The sequence below is a fragment of the Microcebus murinus genome, chromosome 1 (genome assembly GCF_040939455.1).
Source record: "Microcebus murinus isolate Inina chromosome 1, M.murinus_Inina_mat1.0, whole genome shotgun sequence".
Lineage (NCBI taxonomy): Eukaryota > Metazoa > Chordata > Mammalia > Primates > Cheirogaleidae > Microcebus > Microcebus murinus.
The window spans coordinates 157,356,148-157,379,751 of NC_134104.1; the positions used below are offsets into that span (position 1 = coordinate 157,356,148).

General features: G+C 57.6%; 1 protein-coding gene and 1 pseudogene across 4 annotated transcripts; one reads left to right on the forward strand and one right to left on the reverse strand.

The window, feature by feature from the left end:
* Positions 1 to 1,601: 1,601 nt before the first annotated feature.
* On the forward strand, positions 1,602 to 3,081 carry LOC105875102 (putative protein FAM10A4; annotated as a pseudogene).
* Positions 3,082 to 4,930: 1,849 nt separating this feature from the next.
* On the reverse strand, positions 4,931 to 23,604 carry LOC105875040 (twinfilin-2). 4 transcript variants are annotated; one of them, XM_012771506.3, is made up of 9 exons: positions 23,428 to 23,604; positions 19,386 to 19,463; positions 16,634 to 16,812; positions 16,194 to 16,289; positions 15,889 to 15,993; positions 15,657 to 15,782; positions 14,911 to 15,061; positions 14,642 to 14,763; positions 6,364 to 9,937 (listed from the first exon to the last, which is right to left on the reverse strand). In XM_012771506.3, exons 1-9 carry the CDS (start codon positions 23,450 to 23,452, stop codon positions 6,851 to 6,853), a joined length of 3,969 nt encoding a protein of 1,322 aa, XP_012626960.2. In that variant the 5' UTR covers positions 23,453 to 23,604; the 3' UTR covers positions 6,364 to 6,850. The 4 variants fall into 4 exon arrangements, 3 of the variants coding, with proteins under 3 accessions (XP_012626960.2, XP_075864397.1, XP_012626959.1); XM_012771505.2 differs by lacking the exon at positions 6,364 to 9,937 and adding an exon at positions 13,663 to 14,237 and having other exon boundaries at positions 23,428 to 23,597; XR_012921723.1 differs by lacking the exons at positions 14,642 to 14,763; positions 14,911 to 15,061; positions 15,657 to 15,782; ... (3 more) ...; positions 19,386 to 19,463; positions 23,428 to 23,604 and adding exons at positions 4,931 to 5,716; positions 10,719 to 14,071 and having other exon boundaries at positions 6,735 to 9,937.

Genomic DNA, 23,604 nt, shown 5'->3' on the forward strand with positions numbered 1-23,604 from the left:
CCCGACTCTCCACTTGTGTTCTGTGTCCTATTGCACATTGTCCTCTCCTTGTCTTGCAGCTGTCTCTTTCCTTTGCTGCATGAATCTATCTTTCCCCACTCTGCGGGCTCATTCCCATTGGTGTGCGGCAGGCTTTGTCACCTGTCTTAAAAACAAACTCTCCCTCAGAGACCACGTAGACCCCTTTCTCGCTGCCCCCGCTTCTCTCTTCTGCATAACCTCCCCAATTCACTCTTTCATCCCTGTTCCCAGGGAGACCACTTTTTTCTTACCACAACTGCCTCTATCTTGCCAAATTCAGTGGTCAGTTCTTCCTTCCATTGGATCTCTCAGTGGCATTTGAGGTGGCTGTCCTTGGCCTTTTCGCTTTCTCCTCTGAGCTTCTGTACCACTAACCTCTGCTGCTTGTTTCTCCTACTGCATGTGCTGGTCCTTCTCCATCCCTTTGGCTGGGTTCTCCTGTGATGTTGATGGCCCTACCAGCTCATCTTTTAACTGCACTCAACACACCCACCCCATGTGATCTCTCTTTGTCTTGGGCTTTTGGCTGCCTCTATGCACTGCTGGCTGCTGTGTCTGCCTGGGTGTCACACAAGCACCTCTGATGGTAATATGCACCTCTGACGGTAATGTGCAGAGGGCACACTGGGTCTGCCCATCTCTCCTGCTCTTCCCCTGGTCTCGCCATCATCTGCCCAGGTGCTCAGCCTCTCGTTTGGAAGTCAGCTCTGTCTTTCCCTCACCAGCACACTACTAGCAAGTCCTGTCAGTTCCACCTCTGCAATGACCTCAGGCAAGGCCATGTCTCATCCCCTCCACTACTGCCACCCTGTTCATGCCACCATCTGGCATGTGCCCCAGCCTCCACCCCAGCAATATCCTGAAAGATCTTTCAAAAATATAGATCAGATCATGTCCCTTCCATGTAGAAAACATTCTTGGGCTTCCAGTCACACATGGATTAACTTCTAAATTCCCCACAGGCTGGCAGAGTTGGGATTGGGCTCCCATCCAGTTCTCTAGCATTGTCTCCCGTCCCCCATCATTTGTTCACTCTTTCATGTACTGGGCCCACTTCTGGGTCTCAAATACCTAGGTTCTCTCCAGCCTCCAGGTGGTGTTAGCCACTCTTTCTCTGCTTGAATTTTTCTACCCTGGATCATGGTATAGTTGCCTCTCTTCACTCAGGACAAGGTCCGACCGCCACTGAGCACGCCAGCTAAAGCAGACCCTTTTGCATTCTCACCATTGCTTGGCCACTGCCATAAAGCCCTTCAAAGCTCTGGTCACCACCCACAGTGACTTCTTACCATGTTGATCATTTGCCCTGTTGTAATGTCATCTCCATGAAAATAGGTACCCCATCTTCTCACTTCTGTATCCTCGAAGTACAGTACAGTACCTGATACACAGTAAGTGCTGAGCAAATGTGTGTGGAATGAAAAAAAGCCCCAATGACGACAAGTCTAGTTTACTGGAAAAAATAGCTAAGCTGAAGACAAACCAAGCAACTAGAGATCAGGAGATTCTCTTGGCCTTGCCCTCTGTCTTGTAGCTCTAGAAAGGGCAGCTGTGCTTTCTCCTCTCAGAGTTGTGCTGGCATGCTGGCCGTGGGCCACAACCTTTCCTGGGGTACACAACCTTATCATGGGCCCATCAGATAAAATCAGATATTTAGGCAGGACATGATGGAAGTCACGTCACCTCAGAACCATGATTCGGTTCCTTCCTGCTCCAGAAACAAGCTCGGCATTCCCAGCTCTGTGGCTTCACAGAATCTTTCAGGGCTTTCTATTGTCCCTCACATTCCCATGCCTGTGACTCCCTCCACCCCCTTCCCTTCAAAGGCATTGTTCTCCTCTAGCTAGGGCAATGTTTCCATTTGAATGCTTAGGAAGACCCACTCTTTCTTCATAAGACTCAAGGCCAGCAGGGCCAACAAAGCCCTTAGGTGCACTTCCCCTCCCTGATTCTTGGGTTAGAAGAACAAAGCATGGAATGATCTGCAGGAAGTAGCTGAGATGTGTGAACTGCTTCAAAATGAGAGGTTTGGCTTATTTAAGCAACTCCAGTGTGAAACTGTGCGAAGTCATGAAACCTCTCTAAGAATATTTAGAAGCCGCCCCTTCTACACGAACACGCTGAGCTAGCGCCCAGGCCTGGAATCGGGCTGCAGCCTCCTCAGCCCCATCCTCCACCTCCTGACTGTGGACCCCCGCACAGTGAGCGAGCTTCGGGCCTTGGTGAAAATGTGTAAGCAGGATCCGAGCATTCTGCACCCCAAGGAAATGAGCTTCCCGAGGAAGTGGGTGGAGAGCATGGTGGGTAAAGTAGCAACTGCTACTCAGAGAGCTAAATCAGAAGAAAATATTAAGGAAGAAAAAACAGTAATGAGGTGGAGGAAAACACAGACAGAGGAACCATCAAGTGAGGAAAGTGATCTAGAAATTGATAATGAAGGTGTGACCGAACCAGACCCTTGATGCCCCTCAAGAAATGGGAGATAAAAATGTAGAGAGAACTGAGGAGATGACAGGTCAAGCAAATGATAAAAAAGTGGCTGCCACTGCGGCCCTAACTGGTGGTGAACTACAGAAGGCCATTGACTATTCACAGATGCCACCATGCTGAATGGTTGGCTATTTTGTACACCAAGACAGCTGGTGTCTTCATCCAATTACAGAAGCCAAATGCTGCCCTCTGAGATTGTGATAGAGCCATTGAAACAAATCCAGATTCAGCTCAGCCTTAGAGTGGAGAGGGAAACACACAGACTTCTGGTCATGGGGAAGAAGCAGCCCATGATCTTGCCCTTACCTGTAAACTGGATTATGATGAAGATGCTAGTGTAATGCTGAAAGAAGTTCAATTTAGGGCCCAGAAAATTGCAAAACATCGGAGAAAGTATGAGCGAAAATGCGAAGAGCAAGAGATCAAAGAAAGAATAGAAAGGATTAAGAAGGCTGGAAAAGAGCTTGAGAGAAGCCCAGGGGTAGGAAGAAGCCAGAGGACAATCAGGAGCTAAGTATGGCTCTTTTCCGGGTGGCTCTCTTGGGGGAATGCCTGGAATGGGAGGAGGCATGCCCGGAATGGCAGGAATGCCAGGACTCAATGAAATTCTTAGTGATCCAGAGGTTCTTGCAGCCATGCAGGATCCAGACGTTATGGTGGCCTTCCAGAATGTGGCCTAGAACCTGGCAAATATGTCAAAATGCCAGAGCAACCCAAAGGTTATGAATCTCGTTAGTAATTGTCAGCCAAATTTGGAGGTCAAGCGTGATGCCCTTCCAACAAATAAAGCCCATGCTGAAGGAAACACAACCTATGTCACCTAATGGATGTCGCAATGACACAAACCAGTGCACCTCTGCCCTCATAAAGAGCTGGATGCTTTGAAGAAAATCCCTCCCCCTCTGCCCCACATGCAGCTGAAGCATTTTGCAGTGGTTTGCCCGTAGGGTATTCATTCAGATAATGTTTTCCAACTAGAAATTACAATCTTTAGCCTTTTTTTATTTTTTTGAGTCAGAGTCTCACTTTGTTGCCCAGGCTAGAGTGAGTGCCGTGGCATCAGCCTAGCTCACAGCAACCTCAATCTCCTGGGTTCAAGCAATCCTACTGCCTCAGCCTCCCAAGTAGCTGGGACTACAGGCATGTGCCACCATGCCAGGCTAATTTTTTCTCTCTTTATTTTAGTTGGCCAATTAATTTCTTTCTATTTATAGTAGAGACGGGGTTTCACTCTTGCTCAGGCTGGTTTTGAACTCCTGACCTCGAGCAATCCGCCCACCTCAGCCTCCCAGAGTGCTAGGATTACAGGTGTGAGCCACCGTGCCCAGCCTAGACATTTTTTAAACCTCAAAAATATTTAAAACTAATTAAAAGGGTGTGTTAATTCCTACCCCAAAAAAGAATACTTGGAAGCCTAGGGCATTAAATAAAGTGTCCTAGAGGGAAAAGGGTGAGTTGTATTTTGAAATCCTAGTAGATGGACTTTCCTACATTGAGGCTTTCCTCCTATCAGGTTTTCCTCAGTATTCTCTCCATACCCACTGCTTCCCAAGACGAGGGGGCCACATCAGATCTGGGACCTTTCCCAGGAGTCCTGGTCCTGCTCCCAGGGAGAGCTGCTGTCCCCAGCTTCATGGGCCTTTGATTCAACACATCTGAACCCCATCAGTGCTCTGTCCCAAGAGGAGCATTCCCTAGGAGGAGAGAAAACACTGAAGCCATATCAGCTGATAGTCATGAGTATAAATCCCATTACCTAATAATTACAACTGAGGCCCTGCTAGGTTTCTCAGACCTTTGTACATATAACCACTAATCCTTACACCACCCTGCAGAGCAGCTCTGGCCATTCCCATTTACAGATGAGCAAACCTCATCTCCTAAAGGGAAGGCCAACTGCCCAGGACAACCCAAATGGGATGCAGGCCCAGGCAATCTGACCTGAGTCCTATCTCTTTCCTGGTCTTGCAGAGCCAAGGCAGTGTTAATGGGCGAGGATGGCTGGCAGTACGGAGGAGAGGGCCTGGGGCCCGCCGTGTGTACCCTGCCTGACTACAGTGCAGTGGGAGCTGCCCTCACCCAGCCTCAGAGAGGCCCAGCTCTGACCGCCTCTTCAGGACTTGAGATAGGAGAGCTCTGTCCTCTGGTCCCACACACAGCACAGAGGCAAGTGCCATGGACCCCAGATTCACTCAAGCCAAGCCCAACAGTCCTGGCATAGCTGCAGCCCCCACGCTTCATCTGCAAAACGTTCTTCTGAATCCCCAGCCCCGAAAGCACTAGGACTGTGGTGTGTGGGTGGCTAGATGGAAGTCCCACCTGGGACTGCCAGAGGCAAACTTGGCTATCCTGAGAAGGAGGTAAGTTGTGCTTCCTACATGCAAAACATGGTTCCCTGGATAAGGCCCTGCTTCCTGCTTCCTGCTTCCTGCTTCTGCTGCTGGTTGTGTCCAGAATAGTGTTAGAGCCACTCAACAGGTTACTCCCCCAGACTCCAGACTAGGAGAAAGGACTCACCTTGTTTCCTTTTCTTCCGGGCATCAGCCAAGGCAGTATGACAGGTCAGGTCAGAGCCCACATGGGGCTTCGATAGGTAGGTTAGAGACCCTCCTTCTGTCTTTCAGATGAGCAGAGAACAGGGAACGCCAGCCCACCACAGAAGCCCACAATCAGGCTACAAAATTAGCTGTCTGCCGCCAGCTCCAACCCTCCCCTCTAGGGGCCCTGAGTGGCAGAGCAGACCCCAAACTGGCCTGGGCCAGTCAGACCGGTTCAACTCTCCTGCAGCCCGCCCCAGGCCAAGCTCTGTCAGCTGTGTTTGGACTGCATTTCTCCCTTGCCCCTCAAAGGCCACGTGTGGTTGCTGTGATAGCGTAGGCAGCCCACCCAGGACAGGGCCCCTCAAGGGCCCCAAGCCTGACACTACTCATGGCTCCATTGTATTTATTGGTACAGACCCTGACCTCTCCAAACATTGATCTCTTCTCATCAGGGCTTCTAGCTGTGTCCATAAATACACACTGTATATCAAAAACAGAGGCGCACAAACACACTCAGTCCTCATCAGATGTGGCTGTATCTCCACACTGAGTGCAGGCAGCTCTGAGAGGCAAGAGCAGGGAAGGGGGCTCTCACCTTTGCAGCCAGGTGGCAGCTCACCTAGGTATCCCTTCAATATCAGAACAGAGAGACCCAGCATGTGACTCTAGGTGGAAAAGAAAGGGATGGATTATGAGCTCAGCCTAGAATCTTCTGTGGCTCCCAGCTCCCTGCTGCAGGGATGCACCCACAGGCCTTCCTCTCCCCAGTGGGAAGCGGCCTTCTTTGCCAAGCACAGACATGGCCACTAGAGGACGCAATCACTCCTCCAAACGTGCCACAAATCCATGTGTTCCTTATTTTAGAATGAATATTGCCCTGAGCTGCCGCCTCTTGGGACTTTGCTGGAGGCCAGAAACAAACCAGGCAGAAGGTTCTCTGCCCTCAAGGCATTTTCAGTCCAGTAGGTGAAAGGAGTAAATTCCTGAGAGCAATACACAACAGAGGAGTGCTGACCAGGCCTGGCAGCGGCTGCCTGGCTCTGCTTGGGAAGGGCAGGGCGGGACGTTCAAGAGACCTGCCCCTGCTCTCCAGGAAGGGCCGAGACCACATCTGGTGTCCATCATTAGACCTCCCTGAAAAGATGCCCATGAACAAAACTGCCCTCAGCAGCTTCTCTCCCCTGCAGACCTTTGTCCAGTCTATGACAATTTTCCCCTAACCATCTCTTGTCCCTTTTCACTTATGGAGGCCTGGAGAATTCTCCTTTCCTTCCTCCCAGCCATACCTCCAGTGAGCACACGGTTAGTCATCTGGCCTCCAGTGGCATTTATTTATTGTTTTATTTTTTACTGTTTTTGAGACACAGTCTCACTCTGTTGCCCAAGCTAGAGTGCCCTGGCGTCAGCCTAGCTTATAGCAACCTCAGACTCTTGGGCTCAAGTGATCCTCCTGCCGCAGCCTCCCCAGTAGCCAGGACTAAAGGCATGCACCACCATGCCCGGCTAATATTTTCTATATATTTTTGGTTGTCCAGCTAATTTCTTTCTATTTTTAGTAGAGATAGGGTCTCGTTCTTGCTCAGGCTGGTCTCGAACTCCTGACCTCGAGTGATCCTCCCTCCTCAGCCTCCCAGAGTGCTAGGATTACAGGCGAGAGCCACCTCGCCTGGCCTTGTTGAGTACCTGCTCTATTCCAGGTTGGGCTGGGGGTCACCAGTGGGGGCACGGGCACAGCTGTGGGCTGCAGAGCAGGCGGGAGGGCGAGCGTGGAAGGGGCTGGGCAGCACTGTGCCTCAGGACTATTCGGCTGTGGGTCCGCGGCAGAAGTTCCGGTTATAAAAGTGGCGGTTGTCCCTGGTCAGGGCTATGGCAAGCTGGGCCCAGAAGCTGCCCTGACCACTGGGCTGGTGGGGCCAAAGGAGGACACTCTGGCGGCAAAGGCGCCGGCGCAGGCGCACATAGCGGGAGCGGCCAGCGTCAGGGCTCAGGATCACCAGCACCACGACATCCTTGCGGTCCTCCAGCAGGCGCTGCTGGGCCAGCAGGAAGCTGGCGCGCAAGAGGCCACTGACCCGGTCCGTGTGGGCCAGCACAAACAGCGTCTTGTGGCTGCCATAGACGGAGGCCCACAGGTTCTCAAAGAGCGTATTGCCCGGCACCCAGTCGCGCTCCTCCAGGCACAGGCGGAGTGCCTGGCGCCCACGGCGCTCCTCCAGCCGACCCCGCAGCTCGTTGTACACCCAGTCGGCCACGGCGCTCTGCGCCTTGTCGAAGACCACGAAGGCATCATAGGGCAGGGTGTCCTCACCCCACCGTCCCCACCGGGGAAGCCAGGCCCGGCCCAGGTGGAAGCAGTACCAGAGGTCCCAGCCGCAGAGGTGGTGCAGCATGGGCACAGCCAGGCCCAGAGCCACAGCCAGCAGTGAGAGGCCAAAACAGTCCCAGGAGAGGGTCTCGTCCAGGCAGAGGCGCAGGTCCTGTGCGAAGATGCTGCGGCCCTGGAGCTGGCCCGGACTGCCACACTGTACCCGGCTGGGCAGCCCAGGCACGGCCGCCTGCACCTCCAGCAGGAAGTCCACGAAGGCTGCCCCGCAGGCGCAGTGCAGAGGGTTGGCACTCACATCCAGCATGTTCAGGGAACTTGCCGAGGGTCCAAACCAGGAGGCTTCCACCGTCTTGAGGGCGTTGGCGCTGAGGTTGAGCTCTCGCAGCTCCACAGCCAGGGCAAAGAAGCTGGTGGCCACAAAGCTGATGCTGTTGCTGCTGAGGTCCAGCCTCCGCAGCCTGCTGCCAGCAGGCAGGGTGCCGTTGGTCAGGGCCTTCAGCTGGTTTCCCGCCAGGTCCAGGACTTCCAGGTTGGGCAGGAGGGTGAGGCTGCTCCACTTGAAGAAAGCCAGGTGATTGTTACGGAGACGCAGCAGCCGCAGACTCTTAGGGAGGTTGTACAGGTTGCGGGACAAGAGGGTATGCAGGCGATTCTGGGATAAGTCCAGCCAGACCAGGCCTCTCAGGCCTTGGAAGAAGTGGAGGTAGAGGTCTCCCTCGGCCCACATGCGGCTCAGGGCATTGCCGCTGAAGTCCAGGGCCTGCAGGGAGGTGCTGCGGAGCTGCTGGGACACACGGCTGTGGATGTCGTTGTGTGCCAGGCTGAGGTAGCGCAGGGTGGGCAGCTGGGCCACAAAGCTGAGGTTGTGGCCCACGCCCTGCATGCTGAAGGGCTGGCTGTTATAGCTGAGGTCCAGGGCCTCCAGGCGCGGCAGCTCTGTGAACGAGCGCCCGTGGTACAGGTCCAGCTTATTATGAGACAGGTCTAGCACCCGCAGCCTGGTCAGTGGCAGGAACTGAGAGCCGTTGACCGCCTGTGAAATGCTGTTGTGGCTCAGGCACAGGCACTGGAGGCGAGAGAGCTGGGCAAACATCTCTGGCTGCACCGTCACCAGGTTGTTCCGTGAGAGGTCCAAGGTGAAGTTGAAGGCTCTGCAGTTGGGCATGAAGTCCTCAGAGCTGAGGATGTCCAGTGGGGCTGAAGCAAGGTCTTCAGGCTGCAGCCAGACCTTCTCCTCGCCATCTGCCTCCCCCATGGTGGCCGCCAGCTGTGCAGCTCCACTAATGCGGTTGTCGGACAGATCCACATAGCGCAGGCCAGGGAAGGCCCCGAAGATGCTGAGGTTGGCCTGGTTGATGAAGTTCATCTGCAGACGCAGAATCTGGAGCATGGGCAGCTGAGCCAGCGGCCGGAGCGTGGTCTCATCGAGCGAGCGGAAGAAGATGCCATGCATGTCCAGCTCCTGCAGTGAGATCAGGCTCCCGAAGGAGGATGCCAGGTGCAGGTGGGCAAAGGACACCCTCTTTTGGTAATTGAAGGACAGGTTGAGCTTGCGCAGCTGTGCCAGGCCCTGGAAGGCCTTGGTCTTGGTGATGCAGTCATAGAGGAAGTTCTCACTCAGGTCCAGCACTGTGAGGTTGTGCAGACCATGGAACCATCTGGTGTCAAGCCTGGAGAGAGAACTATCCTTCAACACCAGGCCTTCAAGATGGCTGAGGTGGCTAAAAGTGTCAGGATGTAGCTGGAGGAAGTGACGTGGACACTCCATGCAGGGATTGCGGGCATGGTCACATCGGCGGCAATTTCCGCCCACATCAAGCACGCGCAGGGCAGTTAAATTGGCCAAGTCCCCCGGCACCAATTTGACAATGTGGTTGTAGGACAACAGCAGATACTCAAGGCTGGGGGGCAGGTTCCGGGGTACCTCTGTGAGGTTGTTGTACTTGAGTGACAGGTGAGTGAGGTTGCGCAGGCCAAGGAGGGCGCCTGGGGTCACGTTCAGTGCCTGCCCGCAGGGGTTCTTGTAATAGCAGTTGCCATCCATGTATAGGGAGCGTAGGGCGTGAAGGCCCGAGAGGCTGGTAACGTCCAGCACCAGGATGTTGGTGCGGCTCAGGGACAGGGACACAAGGGATTTGGGCAGGGCGGGCACAGAGCTGATGCTGTTATAGCTCAAGTTCAGCTCCTCCAGGGTGGGCACAGCCAGGAAGGTGTGGGGCTCGATGGTCATGTGGCAGGGGAAGTGCATGGGGCTGAGGCCGACCGGCGGGCAGTTCCACTTGAGATTGAGTCGCTGCAGGCTGGGCAGGTGGGCAAAGTCAGAGTCACGCAGGTGGTGGATGCGGTTGGAGGACAAGGAAAGGCTGGTGACGTTGCCACGGGGTGCTGCCGCGGAGAAGTGGGGCACAGACTTCAGGAACAGCCAGTTGCAGTTCACCTGGCCGTGGGGCTGGAGCTCACAGGGCAGGAAGGCAGGCAGGGTGCCCAGCGCCAGAGCCACGGCCAGTGCCTCAGCCTGCACCAGCAGAAACAGGGGGTGCAGGGCACCGTGGCAGGAACCCTGTGGGGTGGGGGTGGGGCTGTGTGAGTGTCCAGCCCCCAGCTCCACCTCCACCCACTCCACTTCGTGGCGGTCTTTCAGCAGGGCTTCTGCCCCTTTCTCCAAGCCCGCCCCACGGAGCTTCCTGCTTGGCTGCTGAGCCCCTTCCCCCTCCAAGTCTCCTGGGGAAGCTGAGCTCGGCCTCAGACCCAGCCTTTGCCTGGACACAGACCTGGGACTGAGGCCTGGAATCCAGCTCACGATTTGGAGCTTTCTCTCATAACCAAACCCAGCTGGACAGGAGGGCCAGGCAAGGTGGCCAACAGGCCCTGGCCTCCTCTCCTCAGAGGCCAGTTCTCCTTCCTTCTGAGCAAGGTGGCAGCTGGCTCCCTCCCCTCCAGCCACTCCCAAATGCCCTCTCTGCCCTCTGCCAGCCTCCCCCGGCCCCTCCCACTGCACAGCTCTCTCACCCTCCGCCTGCCTCACCCAGCCAGAGACCCTTGACCCTGCTGTGCTTAGCAATAGATCGGGGGCCAGCCCCTGGTACGTGTACCTGGACACGTAGCCCCAGCCCTGCCACTGCCTAAAGCCCCTGGCCTCAGCCTCCTCATGGCCCCAGCAGCTTTGGTCTCGCTGCTTAGAGAAGAGCTTCTGCTCTGATGTCTTCAGGCTTCACTGAGTGTCCCCGGGGCCATGTGGGTGACAGTCCTATTCACTGTTGCCGGAAGCTGCCAAGCCCACCTCTCTGCCTGTCCCTTCCCAGGCCACCCCTTTCCCCAGCGGCTGAGAGCTACTGTCCTACCATGATGGGGAGTAGGGTCTTCTCCAGAGGGTCCAGCTGGCGGGCTGAGCAGCAGCAGCAGCAGCAGGGAAGGATGCTTCCCACTCAGAGCACTCTGGGTCCCTTCCCTCAGGGGCAGGAGCAGCTCAGAGATTAGAGGAAGTGAGAATTTTAAAGCAGCCTAGTAACTCCCCCCCAACTCCGTCCTCCCTATGGTGAGGGGGCCAGGGTCCCATGAGTCAGAGGCCATTTGCATAGTCAGATGGCAGACAGTCCCTTCACCCCTTCCTCTTTCCACTCCCCTCCCAGACAGCCTGCACCGTGCCCGGCCTCACACCTGTCCTCTGGGAAGTCTGGGGAGGAACTAAGGCCCAGAGCCCAGCCTAAGGGCAGTGAGAGACTGGGACATGCCTGCCAAGCCCTCCCTGTCCCAAGAAGACTCTTCACCTTCATGCCTCAGCCCCTGCCCATGGCCAGCACTTTCTGGACAGTGGCTCCCCCGCCTGTCCTTTCCTGCCCCTGCAGTGCCATCCCCAGTATGCAGGGGCAGGGGACAGATTGAGCGGAGGCTGCGGGCTGCACCTGCCTTCACCACAGCCTTGCAACCTCTTCCAGGAATAGGACCTCCTCTTCTGCATTTCTAGGGCTCCTGGAAGCGGGCACACCAGCCCAGCTGGGACCTCACTCATCCTCCTCAGTGGCTCTTCTCACGCCCCTTCTGCCCTGGGTGATTGGAACTCAGCATCCTCAGGCCCACAGCCCCAAGGTGCCCCCCATGCCTCAGCAGGTCCTGCTGCCTCCACCTGCAGAATCTGCCCCCCGCCCACCACCTACACGTCCACCAGCGGGTTGAGCTGCCATCTATGGGCCTGGACCTGTGCAGGCGCCGCCTCCTCCTGGCTGCCCTGTCCTGCTCCCCACCCTCAGCCTACTCAGATCGGCCCCTGCAGGGTCCTGTTCAAGCCTAAGTCACACTGGGTCCCTCCTTTGCTCAGAGGCCTTCATGCCTCCTTTGCTCAGAGGTCTCTGAAGTCAAAGCCACAGTCCACATAATGGCCAGCAAGGTCCTATGGGACCTGCCTCCCTGAGCTGTCCCCATCTGCCTGCACTGCTGCTGAGCACCCCGGGCACTCCCCCGCCTCAGGGGCTTGGGGCATGCTGTTCCCTCTGCCTGGGAGCTCTTTTCCCAGACTCTCACCTTCGAGTCTCTGCCCCCACGTCACCCTCCCAATGGTGCCTTCCCTTGATGGTGCAGGGAGGAGAGCCCCGGCTCTCCTCCCTGCAACCTATGGCCTCTAGTAGGGGCTGAGAAAGGCCCCAGGGATGGGACACTGCCCTGAGCCAGGGGAGAGGGCAGTGCCCATTCAGCACCTAAGCTGTGGTCATCAGCCCCACATCCCCCATCTTATAAACTTCCCTCCCAGATCTGGCACCCCTGAATCCTTTTGCCTGCTCCATTTTTCTGTCGTAACATTTTTTCAACTGCCAACAGATCATAGCATTGGTTTTTCATGGTTCATTGCAGATTGTCTTATTCTCCTGCTGGAATGCCAGCTTCTTGAGGGCAGGGATCTGTTGTCTGTATCCCCAGGTCTCAGAGCAGTGCCCAGCACACAGTAGGTGCCTAATACTTGCTGAACCTATGGGTCCCCAGCACTCAGCCCTAGGCAGGTACAGAGAGGGAGTCTCTTGAGTGAAGGCTGAATGAATGAACGAAGCAGTGGGGCTGCTGTGGGCAAGAGCAGGGCTGCACACCTGGCACTTGGCTGCTCTCAGGCCCACCTCTGGGCGGTGTCACGCTGGGCAGGCTCCATGGGGCCCGGCAGGCAGCTGGCTCAGCAGCGTCGGGCGATAGCAGTCTTCCTCCCCCTGGGAAGTGATGGGCAAGGACAGGCCTCCTCTGGGTCCTGGCCAGGGCCCCGGCTCTCCTCCCTGCAGCCTACAGCCTCTAGTAGGGGCTGAGAAAGGCCCCAGGGATGGGGCACTGCCCTGAGCTAGGGGAGAGGGCAGTGCCCACTCAGCACCTAAGCTGTGGTCATCAGCCCCACATCCCCCACGACCAGCAGCTGCCCTGCCTCCCGCAGGGGCAGGAAAGCAGCGCTGGAGGGAGGCCGATGAGCTGACAGAGAAGTCTGGACGCACATGGCCTGGAGACACCCAGATACGGATGTCCACAGAAACACCCACCATGGCCTCTGCCCCGTGGGGGCTGGGAAGCCTAGTGAGAAGAGCCCCTATCCAGGTGGGAGGCAGCACAATCCACGCGAAGACCCACGTCCTAACCCTGAGCCCGTGAACACGTGACTGACGTGGTGAAAGGGACTCTGCAGACATAATTAAGTCATGGATTTCGAGGTGGTAGGTTGCAGGGGGCCGGGAAGATGAATGTAATCACCTGTGTCTCTTCTAAAATGGAGACAGCTTTAACTAGAGAAGAGGGCCATGTGACCACGGAAGCAGACTCAGAGAAGGCGCCTCTGGCTCTGAAGATGGAAGAAGAGGCCACAAGCCAGGCATGCAGGCAGCCCTCGAAGCTGGCAAGGGCAAGGGACTGGATGCTCCCCAGGCCTCCAGAGGAAGCAGCCCTGCCAACACCTTGATTTTGGCCGTGTAGCACTCATTTCAGACTGCTGGCCTCCGAGCTGTAAGAGAAACTTATGGGTTTTTTGAAGCCACTAAGTGTGTGGTGATTGATTACAGCAGCCACAGGAAACAAGTGCACCCAGATCTCCACAACACAGGGAGGCACACCTGCTCCCAGGCAAGGCCCTGTCCACCAGGACACCTGGGCAAGGCCTGTGCCCTCACACACAGACATAGCCTCTTCCACACACCTGCAGCCAGGAGTGTGGGGGCTCTACCTACCAAGCCGACAGGCCCCTCCTGAGTTGGGACAAGGCAGTTTTATGCACAGGGCTGCCCAATTCCCAGGGCCAGAGGTGGTATCCCAAGGCCAGGCTCAGTCTTGATTTAAAAATATTTTATTCTTTAGAAAATACAGCATTCAACCATCCTGTCCTGCAGTGACCCAGCCCTTGTGGCCAAAGACTTCTGGGCAGTGCTGGAACCCTAGTCTCAGTGCCCCTGGAGGCCAAGTTCATATCAGGGCCCTCACGCAGCTCCCTTGAGCCAGTGAGGCAGGGCCCCCAGACACCCTGGGCATAGAGATGAAAGGCAGGGACAGCAACATGGAAGGGTCACAAAACACCAGCCTGGTGGCCCTCAAAAGCTGCAAGTGTGTTCAGCCACCATCCCCCCTGCCCCACAGGAAGCATTTTCCTAGAGCCCAGGCTGGGAAGAAAGGAGATGGCAGGGAGTAGCAGTGTGGGTGGCCCCACAGTCCAGACGCCAGCCCAGCTCAGGTCCAGCCACCTAGCTGTCATCCCCATTCTCACCAGGGCCACGGATAAGGCGCTTGTGGCCCCGCTTGCCCCCCGGGCCCTTGGGCTTGGCGAAGGCCTGCTTGAAGGCATGTTGCTTGGGGTGCACCTCGTCATAGAGGAACTCGGCCGTCAGCTCTGCCCCATCGCCAATCTCAATCTGCATGGGGCAAGGCAGTCGTCACCCCAGTGGTGGGGCCCCAACACACACCACCCTTGGTAACCCCCACTCCTGGGGCACCCCTTGATCTCTCAGACCCCAGCCCTGGATTCTCCCCCAAGAGACCCCACCTGGAATGCCACCCCCAGGATTAAAACCTTGGACTCTGCCTGCCTGAGTCACCCCCTTGCCACCCCCAGAGAAAGGAGGAAATGTAGTGGGCAGAGCTGTGGCTCGTCTGTGCCACCAATCAGCCGGGCAGCCTTGGGAAGGCATGTCTCCCCTTGGGCCTCAGATTCCCCAAGATCGACACAGCAGCAATGATTCCTGCTCTGCCATCGTCTCAGGATTCCAATGCCACATGTGTGGTTGGGGTGACTGGGCCACTGGGGATGGGCGCCCACCTTCTTGGAGATCTCCAGCTGGAAGTCCTGCTCCACGGAGTCAAGGAGACGGCTCTTGCAGCTGGAGTAGAGCATGCGCTCCTTGATGCTGCACTTGTAGCCGGGCATCGAGTAGATGAACACTGCGGGCAGTCGGGGGCAGGCAGGGGAGGTGAGCCGGGGCGGGCCTGGGGCACCTGCCGACCTTCACCCTCAGAGCAGGCCCACCTGGCTGAAGCCCAGCCCTGTCCTCCCAGCCACAGCTTGGCAGCCCTGCTGTGGTCACTCACCCACAGACTCAAGGGGGTCCCCCTCGTGGGTGTGCTTGTAGAGGAAGAAGTGGTAGCGGGGAGTATCTCGGGGCACCCGTGAGGCCAGCTGGGCCACGTCGGTGGACTCTGTGTGCACCAGTTCTATGGTCTCCCGCTCCAGGTCCAGCTTCTGCCGAGGGGCGAGGGGAGAAGGAGGGTACCGGGTTGGGGAGGGTCCAGGCCCACTCTCCCTACACAACCTCCAAAGTAGGACTGGCTGGCAGTCTGCTTGTGACCCCCTTCTTCCAGGACTCTCCCCAATGGCCATCCATCTGTGGCAGTCCCTCTGAAGAGGCCATGCCTGGGCTCAGCCCCAATGCTGCCCCTTTGGAGGCCCTGCTGAAGAAGGCACTGCCACTGAGGGCAGGGGGTGGGATAGCAAGCAGGGTCTCGGCCTCAGGGAGACACTCTGGGGCCTCTGGGTGAGCCCCTTGCAAGGGAGGAGCCATTCTGTTGAAAGGGAGCAGGCTGGCCCACTGCCAGGAAAGGGGTGGTCCAGGGGGCTGCAGAGGCAGTCTAGACTGGAAGGGGCCCAGGGCTGAGGGGGCAGGGTACGTCTCCGTGTACACGTGGCTGCACCAGGCGGAACAGGCGGGGATGTGGACGGGTCGGGTGGACGGTGTGCTCCCGTGAATGTACAGGCGAGGTGACGTGGGCAGGCTGCAGGCTGAGGGCAGCAGGGGTGAGGTGCAGGGTGTATGCCAGGGCAGGGGAGGGGCACCCACCAGCTGGATGTAGTTGACGACCTTCTGCCTGAGCTGCTGGAGTGCCCGCTGGGCCGCGGGCTGCAGGGGGAAGGCGAGGCCCTGCAGGGTCTGCTGCTTGCTCTCCACGCTGAGCTCTGTCTTCACCTGGGGGCGGGGCACGGTGAGGGCACACAGGCTCTGCCAGCAGGGCCTGGCGTGACGCTGAGGGCCTCTGGCTGGGACTCCCACCTACCCTGCGCAGCACACCCACCTCGTTGATCCGGATCTGCTGAAGCTCTCTCTCCGCCGAGGTCAGCGGGGCGGGTGCTGCGCAGGAGGACACGTGCTTCTGATACCCAGCGAAGGAGAGGTCGTCCTGGGGCAGACGCAGAGGCGCAAAGGGGTGCCTTGGGATGACTAGAGGAAGCCCACTGAGCACCCCAGCTTGCAACCCCAGACTTCCCCAGCCATCCCCATCTTACCCCCGAGCCTAGCACTGGCTCTGTGACCCCACACAATGCCCCACCCTCTGTGCGCCCACAACCATGGCCCAGGGAGTCCTGGCCTTGCAGCTACCTTCACAGTCCCGAAGAGCTCATCCTTGATGTGGCCTCCCCCAAACTCCTTTTTCACTGTGGCCCGTGTGGCCGCATACAGCATCTTCAGCCGCACCTGAAGGCAGGGCCAAACCATGAGACCCTCTGAGCAGGGCTGCCTCTCGGGGAACCTGCAGGAGCCTCTGGGGACCTGGTCTTCCCACTGTGCCCGCACCCCTAGAAGAGGGCGCAGCAGAGGGCGCAGGATACAGCGGCGGCGCGCAGGGGGGAGGGGGAGGGTCCCACCAGCATGGGCCAGGCCGATGCTGCCAGACCGCTAGGGATCTGGGCTCCAGGCACAGGGCCCTGTCCCTCTCTCAGACTCTCTGGGACAGGGCCTGATATCTCTGCCCTCAGCCTCCCTGGGGCAGGCCTGTGCCCCCCCCAAGGCTCCCCAGGGCAGGGGTCCCCAGGACTCACAGGGGAATTATCAGGCGACCAGGCTAGGAAGAGCCACTCGAAACCCTGCGCATTCTGTGAGTCGAGGCGGTAGAGCAGGTAGCAGGGCTGCTGGGCGTCCAGCAGTGGCAGCACAGCCCTGTCATAGTCCTGGTCCCAGCGGCCCACCGGCTCCTGCGAGGCACCCAGCACGAGCTGCTCTGGGGGCAGAGGCCAGGTGAGCTGCACAGTAGCCATCTCCCACCTCCACCTCTGACTGTGGACTCGTCACTGTGCCATTCGGAGCCCGCTCAGCCCTGCTGGCCACCCCCCACCCCCCGCTCCCCGCCTTCCCTGGAGCCGCCCGGCCCGAAATATGCGCCTATGTGATCAGTGATCAGTGAGTGGGTGAGCAGAGCACAAAGGTCGCTCCCTCCACACGTGCGTGCGCACAGATCACCAACACAAACAGCCGACACCCAGCCGTGCGCCACAGCCACCAACAGTGTGGCCCCCCGCAAGGACACCCACACACCGAGGTGCTCCTCTGCACCCCACCCTGCTGGCACAGCCACTCGGTGCACAGTCCCCATGGCGCCACCTCCTGCTCCCTCCTCCCTCGGCCCAGGGCAAGGCAGAACCCCAGAGGGCCCATCTCAGGACAAATGTGCTGAGGGAGGTGGTGTCACAGCCTAGGCCACAGGGACCTGCGGGGGCAAAATCATCTGGGAGAGAGGGAGGCAGGGGCTCCTACCAAACCCTGCACAAACAGGTATCCTACAACCACCCTACCAGCTATAGTCCCCTCCCCCAAAAGTCACAAACCAAAACAGCCAACTTCTTTTTTTCTTTTTGAGACAGTCTCTCTTTGTTGCCCAGGCTAGAGTGAGTGCCGTGGCATCAGCCTAGCTCACAGCAACCTCAAACTCCTGGGCTCAAGCAATCCTTCTGCCTCAGCCTCCCAAGTAGCTGGGACTACAGGCACGCGCCACCATGCCCGGCTAATTTTTTCTCTATATATTAGTCGGCCAATTAATTTCTTTCTATTTATAGTAGAGATGGGGTCTCACTCTTGCTCAGGCTGGTTTGGAACTCCTGACCTCGAGCAATCTGCCCGCTTTGGCCTCCCAGAGTGCTAGGATTACAGGCGTGAGCCACCGTGCCCGGCCAGCCAACTTCTTAATGTCTGGCTGCCACCAGGCCTGCCACCTTCCTTGGCTGGTGCAGAGTGGCTGAATGGGGCATCAGGCTGGGCACACACTGGACCTACCGGGCTGCAGCTGCGGGCTGGGACCCTAGCAGGGCACCAAACACTAGCCTGGGTGTGTACAGGCCCAGGCCAGAGGAAGAACCAGGGCAAAGGGGTAATAAGCCTGGCCGGGCGTCCCAGCACCTGACCACCAGGCACTCCTGATGGGGCCGGGCCTCAGCTGCCAGGCCCACCAGTCCAGCTGCCTCTCTGCGGGCCTCGGCCTCCTCACCTGCCCATCAGACCTCAGATGGGATCAGGGTTGAAAACCAGCAGCCACAGGCTGAGTTGCCCCCACAGCACTGTCAACATCCTTTAATTTGCTGCTAATATTTTCAAACTGGGAAATTTTATATAAGAAGTAGAATTCACAGCTTCTCTAGAAAAATCAGGACCTTTGGCCACACTGGGGCCACACTCAGTTGGAGAGGCTGCCGGTCGGGGGCTGGACCCCCCGGGTGCTCCCAGGTACCCCAACACTGTAACGCACAACTGGGATAAGAGCCCGCCTAGAGATTCCTCCTGCTTAAAAGCTGCAGGCACATCGTGTCTGGGGGCAACAGGCAGGGCTGAGGACCAGTGAGTGCAGCTGCCTCTTTAAGGCCGGGAGGCTATGGCCTGCTGCCCCAGGAGGCCTTCACTCATGACCTACCACAGTGACCCCCTCCCCAGCCTCTGAGGGCATCTGAATTTGGGGACCGTGGCAAAGGCCACCACAGTTGTGACCCTAAGCCTGGGATCGATTATGGGTCTGGGCAGACCCTGCTTTGAGCCAAGTCAGTATATGAAAAGCCAGCTGAGTAGCAAGCCTATCCGGGCAGCCAGCTGAAGGCTATTATAGCAGGGCTGCTGAGAAGGGCTGAGGGACCCGTGAGGGACCTGCCCACCCTAGTCCCAAAGTCTGTACCCCTTGCCTACAGGGACAGTCCCTTGGCACTGAGGGAAATGAGGAGGAGTCCTATACCCGACCCCTGACCCAGCCTCAGCCTCATCCTCTGCCTCCTCAGACTCTCTCCACTGCAGGCCTCAGCCCAAGCCCCTGCACCCCAGCACTGCACCCAAACAAGGTCCTCAGGGTCCAGGCTGAGGCCCAGCCAGGAATCATCCCATCTTGCTCTCAGAACGAGCCAGACACAAATCCCTTCTCCCCACTATGGGGACACTTCCCAAGGGAAGGGTCCGGGCACCTCCTTCGGTCTCCCCAGGCTTGCCAACCACAAGCAGATGGAGGCGGTGGCACTGGCCATGCAGGCAGGGCCTGAACTCACTCGCCCCTTCCTGACTATGCCCGACTCAGGACCCTCAGAACCTCCAAGGCTGGGCAGGACCCCAGCACCAGTTTCCTGCTCCACATAACAGGGTGACAATCATACCCACCCCCAATGCTCCCCCGGGAGGCTCCTCTTCGTGAGTGACCTCACTCCCATTCCCAGATGGAGAAACTGAGGTCCTGAGGGGGCTAGATGGTCAGCACCCACCTTCCCCCATCCCAGAGGCCGCTGGGTCCAGCCCCGGCCCGTGCCCTAGCCCATGGTGGGGACTCACCATCCTCAATGACGACTTTGATGAGCCGGACAGAGCCAGCCCGAGCCTTGGCAAAGAATTCCTTCAGCTCCTCTGTGGCTATAAGAACAAGAAACATGGTGGGGGATGAGTAGGCAGAGTGGGCAAGGACGAGTTTAGGGCCTGCTTTGTCCTGCAGGGTCTGGCGACTGAGCTGGGAACCGGGTTAAATACGGCCCCCCATGTGACTGGGAACTTGAGACGGCCACTGTACATAAGCTCCCAAATTTAGCCAGCAGAGGTGGCAGGCGAGTGGCCTGCTGGCTGGGAGAGGTCTGGTGACAGGTGGGGTAGGCAGGGATGGGACAGCCCACCCGAAGATGTGGTGGGCTCTGGGGCAAGCCAGGCTAGCCACAGAGTGAATGGCCCCACCTGTCCCTTGTCCCTCAGGAAGCCCAGTACTGGGCTGTCCTGGGACACTCTCAGCACTGTCACATCCACAGACGAATGCCCCCACTGTGTACTGACCACCATGTCCATTCACACACACACACACACACACACACACACACAAACACAAGTGTTCAATCCAGCATGTGTGATAGAGGAATGTAAGGACAAACACCTTCCTATGGGAACACTCAGCTGGTCGAACATAAATGGACACACATGTTTAGACATGCAGACACACACACTGGTACAGTCTCCAAGCTGCTAACAAACACACAGGAAGACAACTGCAGAGCTTGGCCAAGACACGGGCAGGCAACAGGATGTACAAAGTGTACATCCTGTTGATGTACACACACACACACACACACACACACGCATTACACATGCATGCACATCCAGCCCCAGCCCACCAGGCAGGCTGCCTGACCCTGAGAGGCCATGAGGAGCCACTGCCAGCCCCGGCATAGTCCTGCCATGGAGCAAGAAGCCCTCAACCCTCAGGCAGTAGGGAAGCCTTCCTGGAGGAGTGGCTCCCAGGAACTCCCCAGAGACTCCATCTTGGGCCTTGGGCCGCAGAGCTGGAAGGTGACAGCCAGTGACCAAGGACCCAAGCACAGAGGTGAGGATCATAGCCCGAGCAGGGAACCATGGGAAGTCACAAACCCACGAGGTGGATCTACCATTAGTGAATGGGGAAACCAAGGTCTAAGTGAGGAAGGGCCCTGCTTGGGTCTCTGGGTGAGCGTGGCTAGGCCAGCATGACCTTGAGGCTGCCCTGGGGTCAGGAGAATTCCAGCAAGAACATGGCTGGAAGGCTGAGGTCAGAGGATATTTATAGAGCCAGGACTGGGCAGCCCAGGGGCGGGGGGGGGGGGGTAGCCTTTAGGAAAACAAACTCTGGTCACGTCCTCAGGTACCCCCTTGCAGGGTGACCGTGAACCTGAGACCTCAGGCTATGTACCGCCCGCCAAGGCCACTGGGTGGGCAGGGGCTCAACTGAGGGCTCGGAGAAGCATGACATGGAATTATAGACAGGTGGATACAGTCCCACTGGGCCAGGACAGAACTTTCCATTGGCAGACCCCAAGCTTGGCCTCTGGGGATTGACCTCTCCCTTAGCTGTGTGACCCCTGACCTCTAAACTTCAATCTATAAAATGGAAATAAGGCCGGGCGCGGTGGCTCACACCTGTAATCCTAGCACTCTGGGAGGCCGAGGCGGGCGGATTGCTTGAGGTTGGGAGTTCGAAACCAGCCTGAGCAAGACCCCGTCTCTACTAAAAATAGAAAGAAATTAATTGACCAACTAAAAATATATATACAAAAAATCAGCCGGGCATGGTGGTGCATGCCTGTAGTCCCAGCTACTTGGGAGGCTGAGGCAGGAGGATCACTTGAGCCCAGGAGTTTGAGGTTGCTGTGAGCTAGGCTGACGCCACGGCACTCACTCTAGCCTGGGCAACAAAGTGAGACTCTGTCTCAAAAAAAAAAAAAAAAAAATGGAAATAATATCCCCAAATTCCACAGGACTGTGGTGAGGAGTAAACAAGAGAAAGTGCTCGGTAGTGGGGGCCTCTATAAAGAACAATTAATTCTTATTACAGTAATAACAGCAGGGCAGGAGGTGCTAAGTTGCCTTTCTACCTGCTCAGACCTTCCTGGAGGGAGGCCAAGATGCTCCCCCAAGGGACAGGCACACAGGCCCCTTCTGGTGTTACCAGGGCAAACTAACACCCCAGCAGGGGAAGAGACATCCTCCCACTCCATCCCTAATGCCTCCCCAGCCACCATCAATAATCCAGAGGCCAGGCCTGGGACACCTGAGCCTCTGTCATCAAAGATTCATGAATAGCACCCCCACAGTTCCTACCTCGTCAACTCCAGTGAGCCTCAGGTTACAGGTCCCTCCCCTGCCCTGGTCAGGACAAGACTGGTACCTGGTCCTCCAGGGTAATCTCTCCTGCCAACTCTACGGGCCAGAAATGGGAAGGACTGGGCTGTTCCCAGGCAGGAGTGCTGGGGGGCAGCCCAGTCCCTAGGCAGGCCTGTCTCAGTGTATGGGAAATGAGGGAGTGAGGCAGCGCCCCAGCTACCACAGGTGTGTGTGTGTGTGTGTGTGTGTGTGTGTGTGTGTGTGTTGACTTCCCAAGATACCCCCCACCCTCCCACATAGGCTGAAGGCCTGAAGGCAGCAGCTATGACCAGACAAAGAGGAAGGAAGGGGCAGGCCAGGCACAGTTCCCTCCTGTGGGGCTGTCATGAAGCCTGCCCCTCCAGCTTCTCCTGGAGAGAGGCTGCCCATCTGGTGGGAGGCTGGTCCTGACCCAGGCCCCTCCTCTTCTGGTCCTGAGGGGTGGTGGGTGGAGGCGGGGCTAGGAAAACCCTTCCAGGGCAGTCCAGCCACCAAGCAACCACAACTGCCTGTGAGGGACTGTTTGCGGTCAGGCAGGTCGATGGTGGTAGCTCCAGGCAGGGGACCCTGGTGTGGAGGAGAAGTGGCTGATGGCCAAACCTAACAGGCTTTCTGGGCAAGCAGCCTGGGCCTTCCCCACCAGCCAGGCAGCCCTCCCAGGCCAGTCACAGATGGGGACACTGAGGCCCTACTAGGGTCAGGGCACCTGGCCCTGGGCCATCGCTCCTCTTCCAGCCTGTCCAAGGAGGAAAATGGGACCCATGGTGAAGGGCGTGTGTGTGATGCTCTGGGCTGGTGAAGCTTCCTAGGGATGGGGGGTGGGATTGGGAGCTGGCCTGGATCTCTAGAGCCAGGACTCTCCCCCACAAACCCCATATCTGGATCCTCTTCCCTGCCTCCAGCCTTGAGTTGGGACCTTCCAACCCTGGCTGGGGCAGACTCAGGAGATCACAGTGGAAAATGGGGGGGGTCAGAGGTCAAGGTCAAGGTCAGACTGGCAATTCTTCCCATCCCACTTAGAGAGTCCTGTCCCAGGTTTTCCCCAGCCTAGCCTGGAGGAGAATATGAGGGTCCTGGGAGAAGCAAAGGTCAAGGCTCCCTTCTCACATAAATACCCAAGCCCATACAAGTCGTATACAGACACATCCAGCACATGCATCCATGGCAACAAATGCACACTGAGGTGCGCCCCGATTATGCGCACACACAGACACCCACAGACATGTGCACACTGCCACGAAACACTGATGTCTAAAGATGGTCCTATGCAACCTACCCAGTGTCCATTCAAACACTGCTAGTGCATATGCATGAATGACCCTATATGTGCATAAGCAAGTCATATCCAGCTGTGCACACACAAGACTATACACAGAAAACATGTGCACACGCGTGTACGCTCCCCCAGATGTGCACATCCGGTACACCCACTCCCAGAAGGAACAAAAATACACAGATGGGCACACACAGACATATCCACCCCCAGGTGGGCAAACAGATACTTCCACTCAAGCTGTGTAGGTACATGTACACCCACTCCCAGCTATGCACAGCAAGTCCATACTCCCCTAGATGTGCCCAGCCTAGCAACCCGCGGCTGCAAAAGAGAACAGGAAGCTTCCCCCGGCTGGTGCGGGGAGGAGGGAGGGGCGAGAGCCGGGGAGGGGGTGCCTGAAAGCTGAGACCCTGGGTCCTATGCCCGCCCGCCATCCGCCCTCACCGTGGATGCCCGTCTGATGTGCCATGGCTCTGCGCTCCGCTCCGCCCGCGCCGTCGGAGCCCTCCGCTTGGCCCGGACCCCGCTCCGCTCCCCTGGACCAAGAACCGGAGGATGTGGCGGCTGCTGCCGAGAGCCTCGCGCAGCTTCCCGGGCGGTGCCGCAGGACCCGCCCCCAGC

What these genes read in the sequence shown, in the direction of transcription:
- LOC105875040 (XM_012771506.3), bottom strand. Translation starts at nt 23,452, where the DNA reads ATGGCACATCAGACGGGCATCCACG. An exon ending in ACATCAGACGGGCATCCACG is followed by an intron (nt 19,464 to 23,427) that starts GTGAGGGCGGAT and finishes TTGTTCTTATAG; the next exon opens with CCACAGAGGAGCTGAAGGAA. An exon ending in GGTCGCCTGATAATTCCCCT is followed by an intron (nt 16,290 to 16,633) that starts GTGAGTCCTGGG and finishes CCCTGCCTTCAG; the next exon opens with GTGCGGCTGAAGATGCTGTA.